This window comes from Macaca nemestrina, chromosome 11 (genome assembly GCF_043159975.1).
Source record: "Macaca nemestrina isolate mMacNem1 chromosome 11, mMacNem.hap1, whole genome shotgun sequence".
In the NCBI taxonomy this organism is placed as follows: Eukaryota; Metazoa; Chordata; class Mammalia; order Primates; family Cercopithecidae; genus Macaca; species Macaca nemestrina.
In genome coordinates, this window is record NC_092135.1 from 19,540,314 (window position 1) to 19,552,550 (window position 12,237).

Genomic DNA, 12,237 nt, shown 5'->3' on the forward strand with positions numbered 1-12,237 from the left:
CCTAGGAAATTCGATTAAACATATATTACATGCCTACATGCAACTAGTATTCTGCTAGTTACTGCAAAACTCATACCCATTTTACTTCCTACAAGGCCTTTGTCGAAGGACTTACAAGAAAGTAAACTGCAAGTAGTCTAAGATATGCCATGTTTTATGTTAAACACCAGATTAGAAATTAGGGCATGGCAAGGAGCTCCTGAACATCCATTTCATAGTAGTGTGGCTAACAGCAAAGAGAAGGTTCCAGGAGTTACTTGGCATGACTGCTGTGATGCTCAAGCCTGTAATCCCAGCACTTTGGGAGGCCGAGACGGGCGGATCACGAGGTCAGGAGATCGAGACCATCCTGGCTAACACAATGAAACCCTGTCTCTACTAAAAATACAAAAAAATTAGCCGGGCGAGGTGGCGGGCCCCTGTAGTCCCAGCTACTCGGGAGGCTGAGGCAGGAGAATGGCGTAAACCCAGGAGGCGGAGCTTGCAGTGAGCTGAGATCTGGCCACTGCACCCCAGCCTGGGCGACAGAGCGAGACTCTGTCTAAAAAAAAAAAGAAGGCGAGCTGCCTTGGGCATCAAAACAAATATCTTTTTAAGTCGTTAGTCTGCTTATGATGTTCCAGACACAGAGACATTAGAGGGAAGACCTAAATATTAGCAACACATTATAAAAATAGTTGCAAAACACACAGATGCAGGATGTGATTGAAGAAGGAAAACTGTAATGTCAAACCTTCCATGTGCTAGACCAAGTCCAGTGTCCTGTCTGTGCTTTATAAATTAAACCTAGATAAGCTAGAATAGCAATTCCCAAGCAAAAGCCTCAAGTAAAAGGATGTCAAATTGTAAATTTCTGAGAGACAGCTGATCATTCCATTCCTCTTTCAGGAAGAGCCCAGTGCCACATAGCTTACATCTAGGCACTGTGCAAAGTCTGGGCTTTCAGGCGTTAGGCCCTTAGCAGACAGCTTTACTCATCAGGATTTGTTTTAGTTGCCCAAATCAAAAATAACAATAATAAGACTTCAAGTTAAAAATATGGTCACCAGCCAAAGCTAGAGAAGAGTATATTGTTAGCATTTTATAGCCATGAGTTCCGCATCCACAGATTCAACCACAGACCAAAAATATCTGAAGGAAAAAGATAATAATACAATAATAAAAATACAAATATGATACTAGGCATTATAAGTAATCTAGAGATTTAAATATGAGAGGATGTGCATAGGTTATATGAAAGTACTATACCATTTTATGTAAGGGACTTGAGTATCCTTGGATTTTGGTATCCACAGGGGTCCTGGAACCAACCCACCAGTTACCAAGGACGGCTGTAGACTGTTGGAGTCAATTGCCAATAAGTGGAAAAAGCTGAGCCTTCAAGCCAAGGCTCCTTATGACAAGAGTGGCCCATTTCTCCCTGCTGTGCCTGCACAAAGTGCTGTAATCTTTGACTCACAAAGTAGTGCTGGCGAATCCCAGGTCTGATTCTCTGGTAGGAGTGGAGCATTCCCCAGCCCCACAAATCAGCGTGGGTCCTGTCCTCTCTTCCCGCTTTTTGCAGTGACCTTCAGAGCTGCCACCATTAACACTGCCAGCTTTTGCAGAAGAATATATACTGGCTCAAACCAGTTCCTTGTACATCTTTTTTTTAAACGGAAAAATATAAGAAATGGGTATGTTTTATTAAGTGGAAAGGGATGCTCTGAGCTATTCAAAGAGCAAAGAAAACAAAAACACTGATCTGTTCCTTGGGTCCCTAGCTTTCTTTTTTCAGGACTGTGGGCTTTATTTCTGGCCACCTATTGGCCACCAGACCAATGACGTATCTTTGATGATACTGTGAAAACTGTCGCTATGATGAGAGCATATTCCGTGAGAGCCACACAAGAATCTCAGACAGGGAAATTCCTCCTGTGGTCAGCTTGTATTTGACGTGTGGTTGTGGCCTTCCTGCCTTTCTTTTCTTCACTTCCTGGCCTTAACAAATTGTAGTGATCTCTAACGAGAAAACTAGCACACAGAAAAGAAAATTTATAAGTATACTTCCTAGAAAGTCCAATCTCATGTTTGGATTTTAAAAACTGAGCCAGATTTTTAAAAGTTGTTACCATCATCTGATTCTAAAATATGAGTTTCAATCTTTACTTTTATGCTTCTTAGTCTTCTAAAAGTTATTCAGAAGTATTATTGATACATACTAGAAAATAGAACTGCTTTTATTGGCCATCCTCAAGTTTAATTTACATCAAATACTTTGAAAGTCAGTGATGAAATGTTACCAAAATCAATAAATTTTGTTTTGGGATTGATTCCTTTCTTCCAATTGGTTGTTCTTCGTGCACTCTCGAGCAGCGGTCAGGAAACTTTCTGAAAAGAGCCAGCTAGTAAACATTGTAAGCTTTTTGGGCCATGTATGCGTCACTGCAGCTATTCAGCTGTGCTGTTACAGGATGAAAGCAGCCGTAGACAATAGGTCAACAACAGGGTATGGCCACATTCAAATACAATTTTTATTTTTGAACATGGAAATTGGAATTGTATATAATTTGTACATGTCACAAAATATTTTTTAAAAACCATTTAAGAACGTAAAGATGGCCGGGCGTGGTGGCTCAAGCCTGTAATCCCAGCACTTTGGGAGGCCGAGACGGGCGGATCACGAGGTCAGGAGATCGAGACCATCCTGGCTAACACGGTGAAACCCCGTCTCTACTAAAAATACAAAAAACTAGCCAGGCAAGGTGGCGGGCGCCTGTAGTCCCAGCTACTCGGGAGGCTGAGAAAGGAGAATGGCGTGAACTCGGGAGGCGGAGCTTGCAGTGAGCTGAGATCCGGCCACTGCACTCCAGTCTGGGCGACAGAACGAGACTCCGTCTCAAAAAAAAAAAAAAAAAAAAAAGAACGTAAAGATTATTCTAAGCTCACAGACCTTACGAAAATAGACGGGAGACCAGATTTGGCCCTGTTTTATGGCTTTGGTGGAATAGTAAACAAAACGTCTTCACTTGCATTTCTTCAAGTTCTAGGAGAAAGCAAATAAAGTTCTATTGCTATCAGAAATATAAAAAATACCATTGCCTACTGAAAGATTCTAAGCTTAATGTAAAGTCAAATACTCCAACTGATGAAAACGTTGAGTGATTTCTCCTAGAGATAACACATGTCATATGATTTAAGCAGAATCAGACCTCTGTAGATGGTAGCTCTGTTTCTTTGGCATCGGTTGATTAGTCACCTACTGTGTGCTCAGCTCTGGCTAGGTGATGGGGGTACGGCATTGAACATGGCAGTCCCCAGTTCAAGCTTTCATGGAACTTTTTATTTTGCTGGTAGTTGATTGATCCTCTGTAATTAGTTACCCGATCTGAAGCAAATCGTATCTGCTGTGTGATGTCTCAGACACTAAAGTGACACAAGTAGATGTTTGGTACACAAGCTATTCTAAAACATCTCAGTTTTTGTCTGGTCCTGCGTCTGTCTAAAAGGATTTACCTATTTTTAGTAGTCCTGAAGGAAGGGTTAGAGCTTTTACCTTTTCAACTTTGGGGGCAAGTATGTAGTGTTAAACATATTGCTGTTTTCTTTCAGGTGCATGCTCCGAGTCCTCGATTCATTTGGTACTGAACCTGAATTTAATCACGCAAATTATGCCCAATCGAAAGGCCACAAGACCCCCTGGGGAAAATGGAATCTGAACCCTCAGCAGTTTTATACCATGTTCCGTGAGTATTCCTGTTTCATGTATGCTTTCCAGAATGCCACCAAGAATAGATGAGAAAATTAGCCGCCATCTATTTTGGGTTATGATTCTCAGGACCATTAGCTGTAGAAGTCTGTGCTGTTGAACCTTTCCTTGGGAATTACTGAATTGGTTTGTTTTGTTTTTTAGTTGAAATCGAAAGGCCACATTAACATTTTTTGAAAAGCTTGGAAATATTCTGGAGAAAAAATGTTCAGTACAAAGTATCATTAGAAACTACTTGGGAAAGGACTTTGCAGTGACTTTAGATTGGCAGGCACTAAACACATTTTATGCCACATAGATGCTATTTAGGGTACACTTTGTCACTAATGAGGGGTGAAGTCTTTCATGCAGATCTATTTTCCACATAATTAAACCTGAATTATTTAAGCATCAAACTTTTTAAAGAAAAAAATAGCTTTTAAAAAATGGAACTGTTTTAAACTCAGTTTTGTATTTTACTGACTTCTTCAATCCTCGGCCCAGAATGAAATTTTGCCTTCTCTTGCTGACTTGGTGTCATTGTTTTCAGCAGCAGTGCTTATTTCATGAGCCAGTACAGTAAGAACAGCACACCAAATGATGATGAATTAACTGGCCACAGATGCTAGGCTCTTAGACATTTTCTGTTTCTATAGGGTTATTTTCCCACTTTTACCATTTCTTCCTGCTGCTTTCTGTTTACCTGGCACTAGCCTCATTTCTAATTAGCTGAGGACTGTGAACTCAAAAACCACATTTGATAGTGTTTATGCCAACAATGAATTTATTTTGTAAGTCAATAGTCTTGAGTAATGAGATGAAGCCCTATTCCAGAAGTGAAAGGCCACATGAGATAATTTGGATGATGAGAGAATTCCTGTTTTCTAAAATTATCAGGATAAGCTTGATCCAGAGGTTTCCACTTTGTAACTTCTGAGATGAATCTGTTTGCTTTGTAGAACCAAGACCCAAAAGACTCCTTCCTAATCTTCTTCCCATGTGGTTGTTCCTTCCCATTGTATGCAGCTACCTGAAGGTAACCCCTGTCTCACACTCACTAAATGTAACAGCACATGCATTGGACTAATCTTTGGGTGTTAGGCATGAGAAGGGAGAATTAAGAATGGAGAGTAATTTTAAAAATCAACTCATCCTTAAGTGTTCTATTAAGCTCAGATTTGTGAGAGTGTGTTGTATGCTTCATAAACGTCATTGTTCATGGAGCTGTATCATCCTACTATTACACACCGTCCCTGGGGCACAGTTCATGGGGCAAATAGATTTTTGGCACATTAGGTAACAGATGGCTTTTAGTGTGGTGAGGATGCTCAGAGTTTGCCTGTGATTTGACTTTGCTGTGTAACTTTGAGGGATGGGATAAGGTGGCACAGAATAGCCTAAGAAGTGACCTGTGTGTTAAATCAAGTGAAATAAAACATTAACTGTGTTCAAAGTGACTAAAACCGCTGGGTGCTATGGCAGGTGTGTGCCCCACAAGAGATGGAGTTTCCAGGGAGTAGAGAAGAGAGGTTTTTTTTTTCCCTAGAAAACAAAGTTCTATTTTAGAATGTTGGAATTTACAGTCCTGCAAACCTATTTTGTTCTCCATGGATGGAGAATTTCAGCAGTATTGGTTGATTAAATTGAAGGAAATTCACTGCTTAAAATGTAACTGAAGATAAAAACATGGATTAATTTCTGTTAACCTGGGAAGGGAATTAGTTCCCTAACCATGACTCAGAATTCAGCAGAAATGAGGGAAAATTGATATGCTTGACTATATTTTAAAAAAAAGAAGAACCTGTATGGCAAAACAACAACCAATAACATCGTAAGTAAATGATATCACAGAGGGCTAAATTACTAATATAGACCCTTATATATACACATACATATATATTTTTATATATATACACATTATATATATATGTATTTATATATATATATAAAAATTAAGAAAAAGTTCCATGTTCCAACAGAAAAATGGGAAAAGGCTATTAAGTTTAGAGGAAAGAGAAATTTACTGCTCTGAACATATGGAAAGATGTTAACTTTACTCACAGTAAGAGAAATGGATTTTTAAACTGCACCAAGATACCATGTCCCATGTACAGATTGGCAGAAATGCAAAAGTTGAACAGCGTAGCTATTCTGATGATGCGGTGAGCAAAACCAGCCCTCTTCAACCCTAGTGGTTAGAATGCAGCATGGTACTACCCCAGTGGGGATGTGTTTGTCAGGATCTAGTAAAACTGCCTCTGCATTTTCTTTCTTCAACTAAGCACCTCGTATATAGGAATCTATTCCAAAGATAATGAGCAAAATCAAGATGTGGCATGTGCTCAAGGGCATTTAGTGCAGCACTATTTGTGATAGGAAGCAACAAGAAACAACCCAAGTAATCATCATAGAGGACTGAGTGAATAATATGATCCATTAATAGAATGAAGTACTATGTAGCTATAAAAAGAAATGAGGAAGGCTTTCATTCCAGGAGGGGCATGTCTAGGATATTTTAAGTGATAAGAGTCAGTGTGCAGGACAGTGTAGAGCTACTCCCTTTTATATATGTCAGATATAGAGGAAGAGTGTGTGTGGTCGTGTTAGTATATATGAATGAACTTATATTTCCAAAAGAAACAATGAAAGTATAAATAAACTAATAAAAGTGATTGCCATTGGATAAAGTGATTCCCACTGGATAAAAAGGTATCCAGGGATGGGGCTAGAAGGCTGATGTCTCTTAATGTTCCTTATTTTGATTTTAAGACCATGTAAATGTTTTACCTAATTTAAAAAGAGAAATATTCCAAGAATTCAAAGTAGGATCTCGAAGAAGTATTTGCACATTCATGTTCACTGCAGTAGTATTCCTAATAGCCGTGAGGTAGAAGCAACCCAAATGTCCATCCACACAAGTGGATAAAGAAAAACGTAGTGTACATATATATGCAATATTATTTAGCCTTAAAAAGGAAGGAAATCCTTCATATGCTACAACATGGATGAACCTCAAGGATATTATGCTAAGGGAAATAAGCTAGTCACAAAAAGGTGAATACCATATGATTCCACTCATAAAGTATCTAAGGTAGTCAAAATCATAGAAACAGAAAACGGAAAGGTGGTTACCAAGTTGGGAGGAGGAATTAGTGTTTAATGGCTATGGGGTTTCAGTATTACAAGATGAAAAAGTTCTGAAGATCTCTTGCATACCAGTGTGAATACACTTAACACTACTGAACACTTAAAAAAGATTAAGATGGTAAATTTAGTGTTACTTGTTTTTTACCACAATAAAAATTCAAATAAAAAAGAAAAGCATTCACTAAGAATTGAAAGCAGATAGAGACAAACCTAGCTATACGCATGAGGTTGATGTTAACCTCTCATATAGAGAAGATTATTACTTAAGTGGCTTTAAAAGACCATGCTTTGACTATACAGTTGTAGTGGGAAATATTTATATTGTTACTTGAAACTGTTATAGGTATGTTGTAGGAACCAAGATCTTTAGTATACAAAAAGAGGGGAGTACCTAAAGATTCTAGATTCCGGAATGATACACCAACCAAGAAAACTCCACAAAGTGTAGTGGGTCACCTTTGCAAATTGCTAGGATACTACCTCATTACTGTAAAAACTAAAGTGAAAGAATTCAGCTTTGATCATGCCTTTCTAGCACAAATTGTATTTGAAAATAATCAAACAGTTGATGAGAGAAAGTCATTAATCATGGAGAAATCACAACTAATAAATGCAAAAGGAATGAATTAGAAAATGAGCATTATAAAAGTCCTGATGAGACAGTAGAGCAAAACAATCATCATCAGTCGTCACTAAATCCATCAAGTAACAGGTTGATGGAAAACTTTCTCATGGATGAGGCTGACTTGAATGGAGGAAATATAGAAATGAATAGAGAAATAAAGCAGTTTGAGACCTTTGTCCTATTCAGATGTGTCTGAGCTGGAAAATTTGCAGCAACAACAAAAAGCTCCTGCACTCTGTTTTCCAGCGCCCGCCCACAGTGAACTTGGATGCATGCTTGGAAGAGGGTCCCTTTCTTCCCATGTGACAAAGGCCTGGGGTCCAGTCTACTAGGTCCTTCCCATATAGCCCTCCATTCCTTTACCTTTTGGGTCAATGTGGCTACTGCAGTAGTCTGAAGAGAAATAGCATTCCTTTGAATATCAAAAGTTATATTTATTTATTGTTAATTTTTCAAAAGTGAAACATTTACTAGTGCTTAATATATGAGCTGGATAGTAATCATTATCTAATTTCTGTATAAATATGCACATATACTGAGGATGTACTCAGAATCCTATGTGCTTAGATTGTGTTCTACTGATGGAATGCGCAATGAAAAGTTCCGAGACTGTGGAAATAGAGTGCTATACTTGAGGAATCAAGTCTTCAGGACTAGTTGCCTTATCATAAGACGTAGCAGCATTGTGGTTTATGTGCAGACAGAGAGCGTGGGGAAGGCCAGTCCAAAAGAACCCGGTGGGAAGATAAAGAAAAATACACCATTGGGATGCATCTTGAGGAGCAGTGAAACGAAATACGCTGGACCGGAATGTGTTTGCGTTCTTAAATATTCATGGTACACATCTCACTTTAAGACTCCTTCCGTTTCTCCTCTAACTCATTTTCTAAGTTGGTGGGGTTTCTACAAGTTGAACAACCTTGCATTTCTGTATTATTTTGCCCACAGTCTCAGAAGTTCACTGGTGCCATTGCCATCATGTGTTCTCTTTGCAGTTAGGCATTTTAGGTGGTGTCCACATAGACTCTTCCTGACACCTTCCTAAGCAGCTTCTGGAGGGACTGGTGGCCAGACGATACTAAGGCCATTTGATTAGGTCTCTTAAGTGATGGTTTTTCCCCAGGAATCTGGTAAGTCTGGTTGTTCCTCCTTCTAGGCCCCCATTCCTGCTCGCTCCTCCTGTCCACGTGTTAACATGACCTCTGAACTAGGTACTAAGGCTTTCCAGCCACAAAAGCCAGCTTTTGAAAGCTCAGCTTGGATTAGGTGATTTCTCCTCAGAGACTGCAGTGCCTTCCTTTTGTCCATGGGATGATTTTAAACTCCACAGCAAAGTATTCAAGACCTTAGGCTCTCTGGCCTCAACCCCCAACCATATTCCTCCCCAGGTCTGGCCCCAGCCTCACCCAACAGCCTGCTGGTCTCTGAGAAGCAAAATTTAATTTTTTCTTTAAAACTCTACTTAAGTGACTTCCTCCAATTTTCCAATCAAATTTATAAAGAAATGTAACCCAATTACAAAAACGGAAAGACTTCCTCCTACTGAAAAAGGCTCCCCTAACCCTGGTGTAACTTTTATCTTTTTCACAAGTATGTTTTTACATACTTGTCACATACTTACCAAAATTTTGTATCTGCTTTTTTTCCACTTAATATATCATCTTTTTTTTTCTTCAAGACTCTACGCAGATTTGAAAACCATTGTTTCCAAGACTCTTCTACAGTCAAGTGGCTAGTTCCTAAGTCATAGTTATTTGGGGATGCTTTTGTTATTTCTTGAGATTTAACTGATGCTTTTTTTATGGTTGCCAGGTACCTGGCTTGGCATATATTTAGGTATTATTTCAGTCTCTGCCTGTAGTCCATGCATACGGCTTGTTTTAAACTCCTGAAGGCCATCTTTTATTTTTCACAGTCTCAAACAAGGTGCATTATGTCTCAGTAAATAAATGCAAGAAATCTGCCTGCACAGAAAAATAAGAGCGAAGGCATTTGCCTTTACCATTTAGAAGAGAGAGCTCTAAAATTGATGACTTGCACTGTAAATTTTCCAGTATTTGGATAGCTCTAATTATCTGCATGCACCACACCCTCATTTACAACTTCATCTGGCTTGTGTAAAAACATTGGCAGTGGTAAATCATCTTTATCTAATTGAGTTTTTTCCTCTCTTTCCCTAGAGTTGATGGCTGAAATTAACAGTAGCAGGCATTACAAGATACCCCATCCCTGGTCTTCAGATCTCAGACCTTATTTTTATATCCTACAAAATATTCAATAACCTTTGAAATCAGTTCTGCTTAACAGCCTCACTTTTCATATCATTACCATAGAACATTTACTACATTGCCTGAGCAAACTGTGTTCGTATAGTTTTATTTATTATGTGTGTATGTGTTAAGTACCTACAACATTTTGGCTGTCATTCACAATGTGAAGACACAGAAGAATTTGCCTTCTGGGTGCTCACATTCTGTATAGTGAAGGCTGGAGAATATTCAACGTTTCTTGGTACTTGTGGAAATTTGGAGCAGAAAAGACAGGGAGCTATAACGAAGTTGAGAGAAGAGCAGATTGGGGATTCTGGAAGTGTTTAGAACTTTCCCATATCACCTTCCACCTCTTTGATTTTTTTTTTTTTTTTTTTTTACCCCCTTCTCCTCTTTCCCAAATCCTTGTAAGGTGCTCCTTAGTAAAGGCTACAGAGGTGACTAAGCCTAAGTATTTTCTTGTTCCTTATGAGCATCAGTTTAAGAGTTAGATTGGAATCTTTATTTGGTTGTCGATTTTGTCCTTTTGTTCAGTGTGTGTCCCCTGACCATCTGTGGCGTGTCTAAGTCTCTGTTCTCCAGAAGCTTACTTTCAGTGGAGTCAGGAGGTATGCAAAAATAAGACTTTCTCATACTTCCACTTTAGAAATTACAGACCCAGGTGAATGGAGCAGGGAAAATTTGAATGCAGAGGCGAGGAACATCCTAGTTGTGGCAACTAGAGGCCAGTTTTCCCAGGGTCCTCAAGACCCTGTCACTTACTACGCTGCTTTTTGCTCATTTCTCTCTACTTCCTTGCTGTTTCTTGAGTAGAATAGGCACACTCCCCCTCAGGACCTTTGCATTGGTTGTCCCATCTCTTGGAACATTCTTCTTTTAGACTTCTCCATCTCCTCCTTCAGGTTTTAAACTCAAATGTCATTTCAGTGAGACTGACTGTGACCTCCTCTTTTAAAATGCAACTCCTTACTTCCCCAACTTTCTACTCCCCTTCCCTGCTTTATTTTCCTCTGTAACTGTATTGCTATCCAGTATTTATGTTTCACTTACTTTTACTTTCTTTTTCCTCCCCTGGAATCTGAGATATATAATGGCAGGAATTTTAGCTGCTTTGTTTATTGCTGGAACTCTAACATCCTGAAGAGTGGCTGGCACATAGTAGGCATTCAGAAAGTCTTTTATTGATGGAATTAAACTAGAATGAACAATATTGCCTATTCTGTTTTTAGTCCATGCAGCAATGTAGGGAAGGAGACAGTTGTACAAATTTAAGATTGCAGAAACTTCTTTATGCCAGTGGCCTCATCTTACTTTCTTGTGTCTTCCCAGGGAACTTACTTACATTGTTGGGCTTTCGGACCATAATGATTGTCATTTTCATTGACATTCCAACCCTGAATTTCTCCCAGGATTTGGAGCTCACAGCCATTTTTATTTGCATGATCAAATTGAATGATGGCTTGTGGATAAAAAATTTTGCCTGGCAAAACAGGAATTTTAGAACCAAGTCAGTTCCCATTCATGCAAATAATAAGCCTGTTGGCTGTAGCTAAGGATCAGTTAACTTCCATGTACAATTTTATTTTTAGGGCATGACAACCAAAGGAGCTATTTGTGATTGAAACTGCCATTTTGGCCTTTAACTTGAATCAGGAGGGCTCTTGCCTTTAAGCTCTGTGCAGACCAGTGAGGAGTAGGATCAGCCTTGTGGTTCCTTCAGTCTGAGTCTTAGCTTTCAGCAGTGTTATTCTTCTAAGGAGTCCATTCCCTCCTAAATTGCTTTTTGACACTTGAAAATTTTACCCTGAAGTGCCTTTTGTCAACAGTTTAGGCACTCATCTTCTCAGCTCAACTGTATATTAGTTTCCCTAGCCTGCATCCCAGCCTTCTCTCTTGAAGAAACTAGTGTCACCAACATTTAGGGGAAAAAAAAATCAGTTTTTGTAAAATTTTTCACATAACGTAGTAATGTATAGTTTTTTAATCCAGAATTCTTGTGTGACATAACTATTTTTCAATGCATTTGTTTCTATCGTCAGTTTTATCAGAATCAGCAAAAATGTCATGAATATGATGACAAGCATTATTCATTTTCAGCCATACAAAAAAAACAGAAGAAATGTTACTAGAAACCCACAAATCTAGATTTTACAATTAACCATTTACTGTATCAATCCATATGCCAATCTTCTCTCTATCCATCAATTCACCTTTTTTGCTGTTTTTTTTTTGGCGGGGGGATACATAAAAGAACCCTCTGATGCCTCAGCTTGACATCATTAACTGGAATTCAATATTTTGAGGGGAAAAATGATCCACAAACTTAGAAAAAAAGACCAGTAATAGTGGTTATTTCTAGGTGATGAAAGATATGTAACTTATTTTTTTCTCATATCTTTATTATCTGAAAAAAGTTTTAATCTGAGGATATATTTCTGTTATAATCAGGAAAACCAATAAATCCATTT

The 12,237-nt window shown here is 38.7% G+C and overlaps 1 protein-coding gene across 2 annotated transcripts in view; it reads left to right on the top strand.

The window, feature by feature from the left end:
- LOC105492547 (alpha-1,6-mannosylglycoprotein 6-beta-N-acetylglucosaminyltransferase) overlaps nt 1–12,237 on the top strand; it is a 327,940-nt gene that overhangs the window by 222,043 nt on the left and 93,660 nt on the right. For both annotated transcript variants that reach the window (XM_011759746.3, XM_011759745.3), the window contains exon 10: nt 3,592–3,725. In XM_011759746.3, coding sequence (XP_011758048.1) covers nt 3,592–3,725 — 134 coding nt within the window. The remainder of the gene's footprint in view (nt 1–3,591; nt 3,726–12,237) is intronic.